Below are 17908 nucleotides of genomic sequence, written 5' to 3'. Positions count from 1 at the left end.
AGAGCAGCAGAGTCTCTGACAGACTTGTCGCTGTGCCTGCCTGCCCAGTGAACAGCTCCTGAGCCTGGCAACCTTCATCAGACTCTGGTTTTCTTGGTTTTGTTTCCTTTTCATCTGGTACTTCTGGCAACTACTTGTCAACAGTTTTAGCCTGAAATAGTTTTCCTGAGGTTTTGAAAGTGATATGAGATGCCACACTTTTCCATTCTCTGGTTCACTGTCCCCTTTCAGTAAAAGCCTTTTTCTAGGTCAGTGATTTTTCACAGTATATTCTCCCAGGGTTCTGCAAAGGAGGTGAAAGCAAAATCCAGAACTAGAAACTGGCACTTCCTCTATCCTCTTACTTCCTCTATCCTTTTAGGTTCAGTATTATAGTTTTTTATAATTTTCTCATTTTACAAAAAAATAAAAATAAAAATTGAAAGCCACTGCTCTGGGTGATCCTTCAAGGAAGGTTCTTGAAGAGTCACAAGCAATATCAAGGACAAAAGGCTTGGCACACCTTAGGATTGGCTAAGACATCTCACAAAAGTTCTTTCATATCTTTTCCAGCCAGAAACTAGAGCCTATTGTATGAATTGTTTTCACTTACCCAGTATTTTTAAGTTGGTGTGATTCTGCATGTTGTGGGATGCCATATAGATGCTCAAATCCATGCAAGGAGAAATCCAAACCAATGGAGGTTGGACCTGCACAGACCAGGATCCTGATTGAATTCTGCTTCTCAATAGTTTAATTAAAGATCAGTTAAATATGAGTGTGGCAAGATGACTAAACTAGGAGTTACAAGACCCAAGCTTATTCCAATCAGCAAACACTGTGTACTGACACTGTATATTCAGGTGTTGTGGGGATACAAAAATGTATAAGGCAAAGTTCTGGTTACTTAACATTTATGTTGCCTTAGTGTGTGCTGAAGCTCTCAGTATCCTCATTTATAGTAAATCTCTTTTCTACCTGTAAAATATAGTTACAAGTGTTAGAATCTTCCCTAATCAACACACTGCTAAAATATATTGCATATGTCTTTGACTTAGGAAGCAAAGGATATTGAGCACTTTTAATCTTCATGAGATAAATGACCGGGTGTCTCCCACCTGATTTTTTTTTTTTTTTCCTTTTTTTTGAGACAGAGGCTGCTCTGTTGCCTGGGCTAGAGTATCACAGCCTTACCCTAGCTCACAGCAACCTCAAAGTTCTGGGCTTAAGCAATCCTCCTGTATCAGCCTCGTGAATAGCTTGGTACTACAGGTGTGTGCCATCATACCCAGCTAATTTTTCTGTTTTTAGTAGAGATGGGTCCTCTGTTTTCTCAGGCTGGACTGGAACCCCTAAGCTCAAGCAATCCTCCTGGATCAGCCTCCCCAGAGTGCTAGGATTACAGGCATGAGCCACTGTGCCTGGCCCCAATCACTTCTTACTGCCAGCCTCTCTGTGGCCTAGGCAACAAAACGTCAAGGGCACCAGCCAGGCCTTATCTGGTTCCTGAAAATACTCCTTCCCTGTAGAGTGTAGTATATAAATTTCCTTTAGCCAAAGACAAATTCCTTTATTAACAATTATTTTAGAGATATGAAAAAAATGCAAGTAACTGAGAGATGTAATATGGACTAACTTTATGGTTAGTATTTGACATCAAATGATCCTTGCTTGTAGAAGTTTGTGGAAGGGGTGTGCTACAAATCAAAACCACCTTATCACCTAACCTCAGTGAGAATGGCCCACGGTACAAAGTCCCAAAGCAATAGTTCCTGGCGTGCGTGCAGAGAGAAGGGAACACTCATATACTGTTGGTGGGCCTGCAACCTGTACAGCTTCTATGGAAACAAGTATGGAGAATCTTCAAAGAACTAAAAGTAGACCTATCGTAGCATCTGGGAGGCCGAAGTGGGAGGATTTCCTGAGCTCACAGGTTTGAGACCAGCCTAAGCAAGTGCGAGACCCCGTCTCTAAAAAAATATCCAGGCATTGTGGAGGGTGCCTATAGTCCCAGCTTCTCAGGAGGCTGAGACAAGAGAATTGCTTGAGCCCAAGAGCTTGAGGTTGCTGTGAGCTATGACGCCACAGCACTCTACCAAGGGTGATGAAGTGAAACTCTGTCTCAAAATAAATAAATAAATAAAAGTAGACCTACCATTTGGCCTACTACGAGGCATTTATCCAAACAAAAAGACATTTTACCACAGGGACATTCACACTAGAATGTTCATAGTAGTTTAGTTCACAATCGCACAGATGTGGAAACAACTCAAGTGCCCATCAACACGTGAATGGATTAATAAACTGTGGCATATTATACCATGGAATACTATTCATCCCCCCCCTCAAAAAAATGGAAATTTTGCATCCTTTATAACAATCTGGATAGATTTGGAGAACATTCTCATAAGTATCACAAGATTGGAAAAATAAGCATCATGTATACTCAATACCAATTTGAAATCAGAAGACTAACAATCACAGACCCACATGAGAGAAAAGCTCAATTACATTCGGGGGGGAGAATGGGGACTCAGTGGCTTCCCACCCAATGGATACAGCGCATGAATACATGGCATACTTCCTGTGTACAGGACACCACTACAACTCTGATTTTTACCTGTCACGGGTAAATTATATAAACGAATGGCTTGTACCCTAATATTAATCAGAAATTTTAAAAGAATGAAACCCCCCAAACAGAAAAGGGTGCTACAGGGAAATTTTAAAAATATTATGATGTTACAGAAAGGAAAACCTGAGATCCTCCCCTACTTACAAATTTTGGGGATTCTGTCAGCTCTGATCACTGCACTATGATGCAGATATAGAATACATATTCCAGGCTCGGGGCCTGTAGCTCAAGCGGCTAAGGCGCCAGCCACATACACCAGAGATGGTGAGTTCGAATCCAGCCTGGGCCTGCCAAACAACAGTGACAATTACAACCAAAAAATAGCCAGGCGTTGGGGCGGGTTCTGTAGTCCCAGCTACTTGGGAGGCAGAGGCAGGAGAATCGCTTGAGCCCAGGAGTTTTGGAGGTTGCTGTGAGCTATGATGCCCAGGGTGGGGGCATCTACCCACTCTACCCAGGGTGACAGCTTGAGGCTCTGTCTCAAAAAAAAAAGAATACGGATTCCAAAGGAGTTAGAGAGTTTGTTATTCTACAGGGTAGGGAGGAGGAAGGAGGGAAGTTGAATGTTTCTCTAACAAAATAAGCCCCAAGTATCTGAAGGGCATCTCCTAAAGAGACAAACTCTTCTCCCAACCCCCAATCACTAAGCCTAGTGACAAACGTCACAGATGGGCATGTGGTACCCATGTGAATGATGAGGCCTGGAAATGGCTGAGAACCACTGGCTTGGAATGTTGGGGCTGATGAGCTCTAGAATTAGGTTTCTCACTACTAGACTTAAGTATTACAAAAACAGAATGTGGAATTTGTACTATGTGATCTACTGGATGGCACAAGCAGTGTGCTGACCAGGCCCTCTGTGAGACCACTGGATCCAGGAGGCCTGAACTTCTCTCACACTCCCCACAAAAAACACGATTGATATTTCTCTGTGGCAATGCATTATTGAAGAGGAGGGGACTCAAATCTGAGATTGCTGTACGCCTTACCAAAGTCACTTGTTTTAGGTGCCAAAGATCAAGGGACTTTTAGACAGAGATATGTAGCATTTTGGAATGATCTGTTTTAATACTAGTACCAGTTTCAATTTTACCATTAGCTTTGACATCCACAAAATTTCCACATTTCTCTTCCCACAGGCCTAGATTCTCTTGATTTTCCTGTTGGTATAAAAAAGGAAGCAAACCAAGTTTATAAATTACAGCAAATGTGGTTACCATGATAGCATGTTTTACTTGGATTGTTAAAAAAACAAAACAGAGCACATGAGTTCATCTTTTAGAAGACTGGTTTGTGATGCCAGCACATTTAACAAATCAAATCTATGTTCTATAAAAATGTCCGTAAACATCCTTATGAACGACTGCTGACATGAGCATATATTTTTATAGTAGTTATGTTATTATGTTTATATACAACATATAATGTACCATTTTAACCATTTTCAAGTATACAGTTCAGTGGCAGTAAGTACATCATACTATTGTGCAACCATCATCCATTTCTAGAAGTTTATCATCTTCCCAAATCAAACCTCCCTTCCCATTAAACAACAGCTCCCCATTTCCCCCTTTCCCCATCCCTGGCAACTCCATTCTACTTTCTCTCTGTCTGAATTTGAGTATGAAGTTTACATAGAAGTGGAATCATATAGTATTTGTCCTTTGTGCCTGCCTTATTTCACTTCTCAAGTTTCATCTATTTTGTAGCATCTATCAGAATTTCCTTCCTTTTTAAGGCTGAATAATGTTCCATTGTGTGTATAATATGTATACACAAACACATTCTATCAGAATTTCCTTCCTTTGTAAGGCTGAATACTATTCCATTGTGTGTAATCATTAAATTTTAATTTTCCACAGACATGGTCATAATTTTCATTAGATACTTGCAAAGGATCACACACACACAATGGAATAGTATTCAGCCTTACACACATTTTATTTATGCATTCATCTGTCAATGGGCATATGGTTGCTTCCACCTTTTGGCTACTATAAATAATGCTGCTAGGAACATGGGTGTGTAAATATCTGAGTCCCTGCCTTCACTTTTGGGTATATACCCAGAAGTGGAATTGCTGGATCATATTCTCTTCTATGTTTGGTTCTTTGAGGAACTGCTATATTCTTTGACATAAATATCTTTTACATCAACCAAAATGATGTAAAAGCACTTTGAAAAATTCAGTCTTTGGAAATGTAAGAATTAAAAAAACTTTTTTTTTCTTGTAAACATGTGAGGCAAAACATTTAGAATCAAATAACTTAGGTCTGCTTTGAGAGACCCTATGCAGAGACAAGCACTCTCCCCCTTGCTTCCATTAGACAATCTACTGGCTATAAGTTTGAGAAGTCAGCTAGGATGGCAATAACTGCTCAGATCCATATCTAAACCTTCTTTTGAGCTATAAACCTTCTCAGCTCTACAAAAATCTTCTTTCCCAAATAGAATGAAAGTTTTTAAAAAAAAATTGTGTGTATATGGGCGGCGCCTGTGGCTCAGTGGGCAGGGTGCCAGCCCCATATAGGGAGGGTGGCGGGTTCAAACCTGGCCTTGGCTGAACTGCAACAACAAAAAAAACAGCCGGGCGTTGTGGTGGGTGTCTGTAGTCCCAGCTACTTAGAAGGCTGAGGCAAGAGAATCGCCTAAGCCCAGGAGTTGGAGGTTGCTGTCAGCAGTGTGATGCCACAGCACTCTACCGAGAGTGATAAAGTGAGACTCTGTCTCTACAAAAGAAAAAAAAAATTGTGTATGAAATGTAAGCTCTTTGTCCATTTCTATGTTGTTTTTCTATAATTAAACTTTTTGTAAAGTAAGCCTGCACATGTTTTTTTTCACACCTGAATGCCTAATACAAGGGTTATTATCTTGGAGTCCATAGATGAGCTTAAGAGTTCATTAACTCCCTCAAACAGAAAAATTTTGATTTTCCACAGACATAGTCATAATTTTCATTAGATTCTTGCAAAGGGGTCTGTGCTTTAAAACCACTGCCTAAGCTATATAATTAACCATGTCCCCAAAGCTGATTTGACATATTGTCACCAAACTGTGTAAGGCTATGCCTTAGTTGCCATTATCTACTCTATTTGGAAATGGAAAAATTACTTTTTTAAGTTTATCAATGTGAGTCAGTTCTCAAAAGGAAGAAGCATTTGTCCTTAATGCACTAAAAATATTTTTCACCATTTCAAGTGGCCATAGCTACTGTCAGGGCTCCTTTGAAGATACCTGTGGCTCTGGATGAAGAGAAGACTTCTGTAGTGTCCATACTTCATGATTCAGCAAAATAATCTTTTAAAAGTAGAAATATTTTTGTGCCTCTGCTGCTTAAAGCCTTCCCACAGTCTTTCTTTGCTTTTAGGACAGACTCAGAAGACAGCATGGCTGAGACGGTAAGTCCCATGACAAATGGGGGACTTAGATTTTTTTCAGTGATGTACCACCCAATCTTTGGACAGTGCCTGGCACATAGGATGCACTCAACAAGTATTTGTCATATGAGAGAATTATTATGTCTCTCCACAGAACTGCCCCTGCTTGTCTAGCCTTGTTACAAGCCAACCACCCTTTCCTTTGCTTGCCTTTTTCCAGCTAGAAGGAATACATACTGTATACATATTCCATTTCCTCAGAAGTCTTCCTTTCTACCTCAAGATCTTTGAATATGCAGTCCCCTCTATCTGGAATATTCTTTCCCCAACTTTTTGACCAGCTAATGCATACAAATGCATCAGTTTTAGCTTTCACATTATTTTCTTCTGATCACATTATTTTCTTCCTGATCCTCATTGTGGCCCAGTTTTTTGCTGCATTCTCTGATAGCACCCTTTTATAACACTCTTCAGGCTTATAATTATTGACTCAATGTGTGTCTTTCCCAATAGGTTCCAAGTTCCATGAGAACAGGTTTGGGATTTGTTTTATTCAAGGCCAATTATCCTTGCCTAGCATAATGCCTGGCAAAAAGCAGTAACCCAGGAAGTTACTGGGTTGTGTTTTTATGAATGAATGAACACGTGAATGAAAAAAAATGAAAGAATCAATGAGATGATAGGTGAGCAAAACAATCAGGTGGTCCCATTTATATGCAGTAGGTTATTTAACAAGTACCCTCCACAGAGGAAGGAACACAATTCTCTATATGCCCCATAATCATGAGGATGGTGAAGAAGATAATGATAAATTGCTGAATCTAGATTACCTGACAGGTGTCAATTGATGCCTCCTTCTCATTTGCTTTAGCAGCTCTGTTTGAATATAAATAAAGTTGTTTCACTTTATGGAAAGACTGACAAGATTTTGTTCAATGATAAAAATTTTCTTCTTTTTTTTTTTATTGTTGGGGATTCATTGAGAGTACATAGAACCAGGTTACATTGATTGCTTTTGTTAGATAAGGACCCTCTTGTATTTGTGTCCTGCCCCCAAAAGGTGAACCACACCCCTTGACTCCCCACCCCTCCCTTCTTCCCTTTCTCAGCTCTCCCCACTGTGTACTAGAACCTTGATTGTCCTCCTAATTGATAAAAATGTTCATTTCCAACTTTTGAGACCCCATAAATCATATCCTTTAACTTATTAAATACAACATAAATAAAAATAAAAATGAGTTTATGAAATGGCAACTTAAGGATGAACATTAATCTAAGAGCTTGACTTCCTAAAAAATAAAGATGTATTTGAATTGTTAACCCATTTAAAAATACCTTTATCAACTTTTTATTATAAATGTAATACACCCCCATAATATTCCAATAAAATGTAAGTAAACAAAGTAGAATCTAGCTCCCCTCACTCATCTTTACCCTAGTGCATAGCAATATAACATAGTCTTCCAGAGTGATGACGATAATTCTTCCACTCACACTTGTATTTGAGTGCTCATTTCCCCACATTCTTAACCCTGGACTTTACCAATCTTTGCCAATCTAAAATTTTAGAAAAAATAACGCATTTCCATGTGTGTTTCTACAATTGATGCAGACTACCTTTTCATACATTAAATGGCACTTCTATTTCTTCCTCTGTGAATTGGTTATTTTTGTTCATACATTTATTTTGTCTTCAATGTAAAATACAGCATGCATATGAAAGAGTATATAATGTGTAAGCAGAGTTTAAAGATTACTACTAAAGTGAATAACTATTAAACTATCACTGAGCTTATGTGACGTAAATGTCTTGTTTCTTTAAAGTCTCTGTGCCCCAGTATCAAAATACATCCGCCGTCTTCTCTCACCCTTCAGAGGTAACCACTTTACTAATTTGTGTTTATCATTCTCTTAGTGTTTTTGTTTTGTTTTAGAGACAGAGTCTTACTTTGTCACCCTTGGTAGAGTGCTGTGGCATCACAATTCACAGCAACCTCAAACTCTTGGGCTTACGCGATTCTCTTGCCTCAGCCTCCCGAGGAGCTGGGACTACAGGTGCCTGCCACAATACCCGGCTGTTTTTTTGTTGCAGTTTGGCTGGGGCTGGGTTTGAACCCACCACCCTCGGTATATGGGGCCCGTGTCCTACTCACTGAGCCACGGGCACCACCCTCTCTTAGTGTTTTTTATAGCATTCCCACACATGTATGAATCTTAAATAATATGCTACTTGGCTTTGTCATTCTTTTATAAAAATCTTTTATGTAGGGCGGCGCCTGTGGCTCAGTGAGTAGGGCACCGGCCCCATATGCTAAGGGTGGCGGGTTCAAACCCAGCCCCAGCCAAACTGCAACAAAAAAATAGCCGGGTGTTGTGGTGGGCGCCTGTAGTCCCAGCTGCTCGGGAGGCTGAGGCAAGAGAATTGCGTAAGCCCAAGAGTTAGAGGTTGCTATGAGCTGTATGACATCATGGCACTCTACCTGAGGGTGGTACAGTGAGACTCTGTCTCTACCAAAAAAAAAAATTAAAAATCTTTTATGTAAATAGAAGTATACTGTATATATTCTTTTGTGATTTTTTTACTATTTATTTTTGAGACAGAGTCTCATTCACCCTCGGTAGAGTACTCTGGCGTCACAGCTCACAGCAACCTCAAACTCTTAGGCTCAAGAGATTCTCTTGCCTCAGCCTCCTGAATAGCTGGGACTTTAGGCACCTGCCACAACGTCTGGCTATTTTTAGAGACCAGGTCTCACTCTGGCTCAGGCTGGTCTCAAACTCCTGAGTTCAGGCAATCTACCTACCCAGAGTGCTAGGATTACAGGCATGAACCATCGTGCCTTTTTGTTTTGAGACAGAGACTCACTCTGTCACCCTGGGTAGGGTGCTATGGCATCATAGCTCACAGCAACTTTGGGGATGAAAAAAATCCTCTTGCCTCAGGCTCCCAAATAGTTGAGACTACAGGCATGCACCACCATGCCTGGCTACTTTTTTCTATTTTTAGCAGAGACAAGGTCTCATTCTTGCTCAGGCTGTTCTCCAACTCCTGAGTTCAGACAATCCATCTGCCTCAGCCTCCTAGAGTGCTAGGATTACAGATGTGAGCCACCATGCCCAGCTTGGCCCTTCATTTTTTGTCATACTAATATAATTATAATTTATATTTTCTTCTATTTCTATGTTTTCTTACATTTAATTTTTATTTATCTAGAATTTATTTTTGTTAGTGTTGTGAGGTTGGGATCTAACTTAAAATTTTTTTCCAATTGGATAATCTAGTTTTCCTAACACAAATATAAGTATAAATGTAAATGGCAGAAATAATAAACTAGTACAATCTCTGTGGAAAGCAATTTGGTAAAGTCTATTAAAATTATAAATGCAGAAACCATTGAATAGCAACTATATTTTTATGGCTCTATCCTATGGGTATACTTGTGTAACTGCAAATGACACACATTCAAGCTTATTCATAAAGTAATTGGTTGTAAGACAAGATTAGAAACCACTTTAAAGTCCATGAATATGGAACTTATTCAATAAATCGTGTTGTAATCATACAGGGTGCCCATAAAGTTCATGTGCAATTTAAAATAGTTGTCTAATAGTAATGAGGCAGTTGCTTTAAAGAAATTCAGAACTATCACATTGTTTAAAAAAAAAAAAAAGGTGCAGAATGATGTGTAAAGGTGGCACCAATGTGTCAGGAAAGGAAAAGACAAAAAAAAAAAAAAATATATATATATATATATAAAATGTAGAGGCACAAATTGTCTCTGAAAGGATATACCAAAAACTAGAAACACTGGTTACTTTCAAGGATGGGAACTGGGTAGCTAGAGGACAAAGGTTGGGGAGACTTTTAACTATATTCTCCTTTGTACCATATGCCTATTCTAAATAAATAAAGAAAGAAAAAGATAGCGATCTATTAAATAAAATTAAAGAGGACCAGCTTAGACATCATCTCTAAAAGAAAACAAAATAATGGAATTTATAAAATAAAAAAGGTTTAAAATATAAAGAACCCGGGTGCTGGGTACACAGGTATTTATTATGCTATTATTAGTATTTTTCAGTAAAAAAAAAAAAAAGTACTTGAAGAATATTTATAAGCCAGTAGGTGGTGGGATTGTGGGTATTTTAAATTTTCTTCCTTTTAATATCTTCTAACTTGCCTACAATGAACAAATATTAGCTCTTTTAGTTCTTTTTTTTTTTTTTTCTGAGAGCCTTATTATTTCGCCCTCAGTAGAGTGCTATGACATCACAGCTCATAGCAACCTCAAACTCTTGGGCGTAAGCAATTCTTTTGCCTTGGCCTCCCAAGTAGCTGAGACCACAGGTGCTCACCACAACCCCTGGCTATTTTATTTATTTTTTGGTAGTTGTCATTGTTGTTTAGCAGGCCTGGGCTGGGTTTGAACCTGCCAGCCCTGATGTATGCGGCCAGTGCCCTAACCACTGAGCAATAGGTGCCAAGCCAGCTCTATTAGTTCTGAGATAAGATAAGGAAATGAGATTTTTTTTTTTGAGATAGAGTCTCATTCTATTGTCCCAAGCTACAGAGCCATGGCATCAGCCTAGCTCACAGGAACCTCAAACTCCTGAGTTCAAGCAATTCTCTTGTCTCAGCATCCCAAGTAGCTGGGACTACAGGTGTCCACCTCAACACCCAGCTAATTTTTTAATTTTTAGTAGAGAAGGGGATTTCACTTTTGCTCAGGCTGGTCTTGAACTCCTGAGCTTAAGTGATCCAGAGTACTCTTGGCCTCCCAGAGTACTAGAATTATAGGGATGAGCCACTGCACCCGGCTGAAAATCAGATACCTTAATATTAAAATTTAAATTTAAATTAAAATTATTAATAGAAATAAGTTAAAACTCAGAAAAAAAATCACTATGTTGGAATAATGAATATTGAAAACTCAGAAAAAAATCACTATGTTGGAATAATGAATGTTGAGTGCTTTCTGCAGACTATATATTATAATATGTTTACTATTATGATAAAAATAGAACTATAGACTGGAAGATGTAAAAATAATACTGATAAAAATGCAAAAAGAATCTCTTCCTTAGCACCACCTCCCAATTCATATGACCACTTCACAAACAATTTTGATCAAATGGATGGTCCCAGAAAATTCCTGGACAACTATTAAGGTCTAAGGTAATTCATGTTATTGTAAGGGAGTAAATGAAATTATGAAGGTACACTAGTTCTCATTAACATTTGTCAAGTCAACAGAATGCTTTTTATTTATTTTATTTTATATTTTATTTTTTGAGACAGAGTCTTACTTTGTCACCCTCAGTAGAGTGCCCTGTTGTTATAGCTCACAGCAACCTCAAACTCTTGGGCTCAAGCGATTCTCTTACCTCAGACTCCCAAACAGCTGGCGCCTGGCCAAACATAATCCTAGCACTCTGGGAGGCCTATGGAGATGGATTGCTTGAGCTCAGGAGTTTGAGACCAGCCTGAGCAAGAGGGAGACCCCATCTCTAAAACTAGCTGGGTGTTGTGATGGGCAACTGAAGTCCCAGCTCCTTGTGAGGCTGAGGCAAGAGGATTGCTTGAGCCCAAGAGTTGAGGTTCTGTGAGCTATAATGCCATGGCACTTAACCCCAGGGCCACTGAGTGAGACTTTCTCTCAAAAACAAAAATAAAAACAGGACATGTTAGGAGGGTAACATGTGGGATGGAAGCAGTGGCTCACACCTGTAATCTAGCACTCTGGGAGGCTGAGGTGGGAGGATTGCTGGAGCTCACAGGTTCAAAACCAGCCTGAGCCAGAGCGAGACCTCATCTCTAAAAAAAAAATAGCTGGGTGTTGTGGCAGGCACTTGTAGTCCCAGCTACTCAGGAAGCTGAGGCAAGAGAATCGCTTGAGTCCAAAAGTCTGATGTTGCTATGAGAATCTGTCTCAACAAAAAAGAGAGTAACATAAGGAGAAGTTTGGGAATCCTGGGCAGCGCCTGTGGCTCAAGGAGTAGGGCGGCAGCCCCATATACCGAAGGTGGCAGGTTCAAACCCAGCCCTGGTCAAAAATCTGCAAAAAAAAAAAGTTTGGGAATCCTTTTTGTTATAAACCCTATATTCACCTTCACAGATGAAAAGATGAAATTTCTCAGAATGTTATAGTACATAAGGCAAACCAATTTTCTGTCATGATATGTTATCTGTTCAAGCAGGTTTTACCTTTGTTTATGAGGAATTTGCAGGTGCTCAAAGTACAACTGACTCTGGGAATTGATGCTCAACATAGTATCTTCTCCAGACACCAAGTCTACCTTGAACGGATTTGCTGTGATGTGATACTTCAGGTCTCCTTTTCCGTCTGCCAATACCAGATTGCCTGTATCCCCAGAGCATGAATTCAGTCTACAAAACAAAGCAGGAAGAGAAAAATAAATTGCTCTAGGATTACATGGCTCTATGTGATTTGCAATTCCAACTACTTAACTAGTGAATCAATGTTTATGTGACACAGCATAGACAAGGCAGTAGACAACCATTAATGAGAACATGGGCTTTGGTGTCAGCTAGGGTTCAGCATAACTCTACCATATGCTTTTTTTTTTTGAGACAGAGTCTCACTATGTTACCCTTGGTAGAGTGCTGTGGCATCACAGCTCACAGCAACCTCAAACACTTGGGCTTATGTGATTCTCTTGCCTCAGCCTCCCAAGTAGCTGGGACTACAGGTGCTTGCCACAAAACCTGGCTATTTTTTTGCTGTAGTTGTCATTGTTGTTTAGAAAGCCTGGGCTGGATTTGAACCTGCCAGCTCCAGTGTATGTGGCTGGCACCCTAGCTGCTGAGCTACAGATGCAGAGCTAACTCTACCATATACTTTACAGCTTTGGATAACAAAGTTATCCAACCTTTATGGGTCTCAGTTTCCTTATCTGTAAGGTGGAAATAATAAAAGCAACAACAAATAGTTTTTGGAGAGAATCAAATGAGATCATATATGTGAATCACTTTGCAGATGTCTGACATATTAAAAAATTAAATAAATGTTAGCTATAATCATTATCATTATTACCTCAATCTAGAAGTCTAGTTAACACTTTGGTATATAGAATTTAAATATTGTTTTTCTTTCTCATTCCAACTATATACTCAGAAACGAAGGAAATAACACAGATTGAGTCTATAGTAAGACAAAACTAGGTCAAATTTTTATTTATCTATTTATTGCCTAACTCCTGTCAGCCTCCAATTTGACACGTACACTTAGAGGCTATTTTGGAAATTATGCAAGCTCACAGCCAACACTTAAAATCTCTTACAGATCTAGATATTTCCTTTTCTCTATTGTAGAGTCTCCCTGGTAAATGGTAACAGGATTCTTAAAGGAAGGTAAGAGATAGTTTATGCTCTCATTATGTCTTTTTAGTTCTTCTCCATGGATTCTAAGCCTTTCTTTCAAATAAGATGCTTGGGATCTGAAAACTAACTCTGGAGTCGGCTGAGAGGCTCTGTCTCACCGTTCATCAAACCCAGATAGAGTTCTTTTGATCATTCTATCACCTAGTCCATCTATCTCAGTCTAATGGACCCAACAATAAATTGTCCACTGCCCTGACAGTTAAACCATTTTGAATACTACATGGGCCCTACTACATGTAGGAATTATGCTTACCTTGTCTCTGAAACTGAATGTTGCTATGTTATCTCTACTACCTGGAATCTTATTATGCCCTCTGAAATCTGAGATCCCATTTTAATGGCATCATTTTTCCATCATTATCTCCAGGCCACAATAGGAAAACCGTTACCACAATGCTTTCCAAGTGTTCCCTCACTAATGCATTTCTCAGTGAAGGAGGTATCTTCTGGATTCTCTTGAGGATACAGAGTTTGGGCTTAGATGAGCTTGTTGCATATGACAACTTCATCATCTTTATCTCCCTAAGTCCATGGGTCATTTTCTATATTGTGTGTCAAGGAATTTTTGGTATCTCAGCTTCATCCAGAAGAATCCACAGCTGAGTTCAGATTATAGCTAAATAACTAAGCAAACAATTAGAACCACTTTCAGCTACCCAAGTTAGCATATCAAATCTATATTCTGTGGTACATGTGTTTGTGTCAATAAATTTAGCCTAATCTAAAATTAAGTTCCTTTCTTTTGGTCTAGAAATCCCCCAGAAACTGTTTCCATGCATATTTCCCAGATTTTTGCCATCATAAAATCTTATAATTCTTTTTTTTATGTTTTGTTTTGGCCAGGGCTAGGTTTGAACCCACCACCTCCGGCATATGGGACCGGTGCCCTACTCCTTGAGCCACAGGCACCGCCCAAAATCTTACAATTCTTTAGGTATATAAAGAAATGGATTTTTCCCCTACCAAGGTGGCCTAAAGGAATTTTTATTTTTTAAATTTTTGAAAATTATTTATTCATTTTAAAAATTATTTTTAGACAAAGTCTCACTCTGTTGCTCAGGCTAGAGTGCCATGGTGTCAGCCTAGCTCATAACAACCTCAAACTCCTGGGCTCAAGAGATCCTCCTGCCTCAGCCTCCTGAGTAGCTGGAACTACAGGCGCCTATCACAATGCCAGGCTAATTTTTTCTATTTTTAAGAGAGATAGGTTCTCATTCTTGCTCAGGCTGGTCTTGAACTTCTGAGCTCAAGCAATCCTCCTGCCTCAGCCTGCCAAGAGTGCTAGAATTACAGGCATGAGCCACAATGCCTAGCCTTACAATAGTGCGACAGATATTAGTAACTGTCCATAGTCCATGCAGAGTTATAACTCCACACTTAAATAACAACAAGCTGATAGTTCCTAAAGAAAATTACTTAAAAAAAGGGCATAACCCAGATGCTCTCACATTTGCCCAACTCCATCTAAGTCTAGATGTGCAGAAGGGCTCACTTAGATATATCCAGAGTAAGCCATATATAACATGTTACTTGATCAATTTTCTAAAATAAGGTTTCAGGACAAGAAAATAAGGAGAAGGGAAGAAAACATGGGAGAATGAAGTTCTACTTACTATGCATGCATTTTTTTGACAGTAGTGAGAAACCTTTTACAGATAAGTTACAAAGAAAAGGTAGATAAATAATTTCGTATAAGAAATTTAACACATTCTGCACAATGTCCTCACTTTGCTGTCATCATTTGTACAAACTTCACAATTTACTTGAGCATCACCATCAATATCTGCTTCCCTCTCATTTCAACCTCTTCATCTGTTAACTTTGCTCCAAGATTTGTCATCACATGGCAAAGGTCTGCTGCACTAACATAGCCATTGCCATCCTTATCAAACACACAGAATGCTTCTCTAATTTCTTCCTCACTGTCCCTGTCTTTCATTTTTCTTGCCATCACTGTCAGAAATTAAGGGAAGTCAAGTGTATCTACTTTATTAATCATTTCCTGTAACTCTGCTTCTGTGGGATTCAGCTCAACAGACCTCATTACAGTTCCCAATTCCTTTGTTGTTATAGTTCTATCACCCTCCTTGTCAAATAGGGAAAATGCTTCTCTGAATTCTACAATCTGCTCTTCAGTTGGTCAGCCATGCTGCAACCATGACCAGTTGCTAAGACACCACCATGCAACCACTCACCTGCCTCACTCCACTCAGACTAATTCCTTTTTTTTTTTTTTTTAAGACAGGCTCTTTCTATATTGTGCAGGCTGGTTTTGAACTCCTCCATCACCCAATTCTCCCAACTCAGCCTCCTGAGTCACATTATAGGCATAAGCCATGTGCCCAGATTAATATAGTGGAAATTAAAGCATCTGGACTGGTATGATGGCTCATGCCTAAATTGCAATTCTTTGGGAGGCCAAGATGTGAGGATCAGGATTGCTTGAGGCCAAGAATTAAGACTATCCTGGGCAACAGAGTGAAACCCATGTCTCTACCAAAAAAAAAAAAAAAAAGGGCAGCACCTGTGGCTCAAAGGAGTAGGGCACTGACCCCATATACCAAAGGTGGCAGGTTCAAACCCAGCCCCAGTCAAAAACAGCAACAAAAACAACAAAAATAGTAGAGGGTGGTAGTATACACCTGTAGTCCTATTGCTCGAGCTCAGAAATTCAAGATTTTAGTGAACTATGATAATGCCACTGTACTCGAGCCTGGGTGATAGAAGGAGACCTTGTCTCTAAAAATAAATGAGTAAAAAATTAAAAAATAAAGCATCTGGCATAATATTATATTTCCTTAGTGAAATAATATGCAAAAATAACAGAAACCAATAGGCAAAACTCACTTGAAATATCACTGGAAAGTGATTACTGAAAAAGCTTTTGTAGGCACTTAAAAAATGCTTTAGTCCCCAAAGATTACTTTTCATCTAGATACTGATTATTAATGTATTTCTGACTTTAAGTAAAATTACATGTTAGACTTCTGAGAATAAACTTAATTAAAAATGAGTAAGTCTAACTGCACAAATTACTATTAATATAAGCATGGGAGTGTGTCTAGTATGTTAAATCTCTGGAGCCCTGCCGCTAATCTGAGTTAGTAAATTAGTTTTTCTTCTACTTCCTCCCAGCATCTAGCTAATAAACCAATTTCTTCTTCTTCTTCCTTTTTTTTTATAGACAGAATCTTACTCTGTCACCCTGGGTAGAGCACATGGCATCATCATAGCTCACAGCAACCTCAAACTCTCGAGTTCAAGTAAGTAATTCTCTTGCTTCAGCCTCCCGAGTAGCTGGGACCTACAGGTGCTATCACTCCTGGCTAATTTTTCTGGTTTTTAGAAGACAGGGGATCTCACTCTTGCTCAAGTTTGTCTTGAACTCTTGAGTTCAAGCAATCCTCCCACCTCAGCCTCCCAGAGTGCTAGGATTACAGGTGTGAGCCACTATGCCTGATCCGATTTTTTTCTTTTCTTTCTTTCTTTCTTTTTTTTTTTTATGAGACCATCTCGCTCTCTTGCCCAGGCTAGAGTATGATGGCCTCTGCCTCGCTCATAGCAAACTCAAATTCCTGGGCTCAAGCAAAACTCCTGCCTTAGCCTCCTGAGTAGCTGGGACCTCAGGTATGATGACATGTGCTACCTTGGTTGGCTAGTTTTTCTATTTTTTGTAGAGAAGGGGTCTTCCTTTCCTCAGGCTGGTCTTGAACTCTTGACCTCAAGCAATCCTCCCACCTTGGTCTCCCAGAGTGCTAGGATTATAGTGGTGAACCACCATGCCTGGCTATAAACTGATTTCTTTATAAGAAGAAGAGGAGGGCAGCGCCTGTGGCTCAACAGAGTAAGATGCCGGCCCCAAATGCCAGAGGTGGCGGTTCAAACCCAACCCCGGCCAAAAACTGCAAAAAAAAAAAAGAAGAAGAAGAAGAGGAGGGATTAAAGTTCTGTTAACAAATACTGATGAGTCAAATGGTGGATGAAGAAAAAACAGAATATCCATAGAAAATGAATAAACTTATCCTCAAATAACTGAATACTGATTCTGCAAATGATTGTAGCTTTGAAAAGACAAAGCAGGAGGCACATACAAACTCTATTATCAAGGTATGATAAAACAACATGTGGAGGCTGCTTCTAAGATACCTTACTCCTTAGCTTACCTTACAATGCCTAGCTTGCTTGTAAGGACATCAGGAACTTCATACCTGGGTTTCAGGGGAGTCTCTTCATTAATTTTAAGCCTGAAAATGTTTCCCTCTATACTATAAACTTCAGCCAGGAGAGGAACCTGGAAATAGATTCATGAGATTAGCTTCAACAGGTTACTCCAGTGATGCTCCATTCTATACACATTACAATAATTAGAAAAGTATTTGTTTAAATGCTTTTAACACTCCAAAACAAATTGGAGAACACTGGCAGTAATAAAAAGCAGCAGCTCCCCAATCTATGATGCACTTGCTCAGCTTATCTGTGGTAGCAACAAGAAATACCTTCTGTGTGTCTTATGGC

At 39.3% G+C, this 17908-nt stretch overlaps 1 protein-coding gene and 1 pseudogene across 4 annotated transcripts in view; both read right to left on the bottom strand.

The window, feature by feature from the left end:
* The window catches only part of GANC (glucosidase alpha, neutral C), a 75088-nt gene that overhangs the window by 41339 nt on the left and 15841 nt on the right, over positions 1-17908 (bottom strand). For 2 of the 4 annotated variants that reach the window (XM_053593624.1, XM_053593623.1), the window contains exons 5-9: positions 17557-17684; positions 12197-12379; positions 6822-6867; positions 3708-3774; positions 593-689 (exon numbers count right to left, since the gene is read on the bottom strand). In XM_053593624.1, coding sequence (XP_053449599.1) covers positions 593-689; positions 3708-3774; positions 6822-6867; positions 12197-12379; positions 17557-17684 — 521 coding nt within the window. The remainder of the gene's footprint in view (positions 1-592; positions 690-3707; positions 3775-6821; positions 6868-12196; positions 12380-17556; positions 17685-17908) is intronic. The other 2 variants (XM_053593625.1, XM_053593626.1) reach the window with 2 other exon arrangements.
* Positions 15117-15541, bottom strand: LOC128587472 (calmodulin-1-like; annotated as a pseudogene).

This window comes from Nycticebus coucang, chromosome 6, assembly GCF_027406575.1.
Source record: "Nycticebus coucang isolate mNycCou1 chromosome 6, mNycCou1.pri, whole genome shotgun sequence".
NCBI lineage: Eukaryota > Metazoa > Chordata > Mammalia > Primates > Lorisidae > Nycticebus > Nycticebus coucang.
The sequence above is the reverse complement of the archived record's forward strand: the minus strand, read 5'-3'. Positions and strand labels throughout refer to the sequence as shown.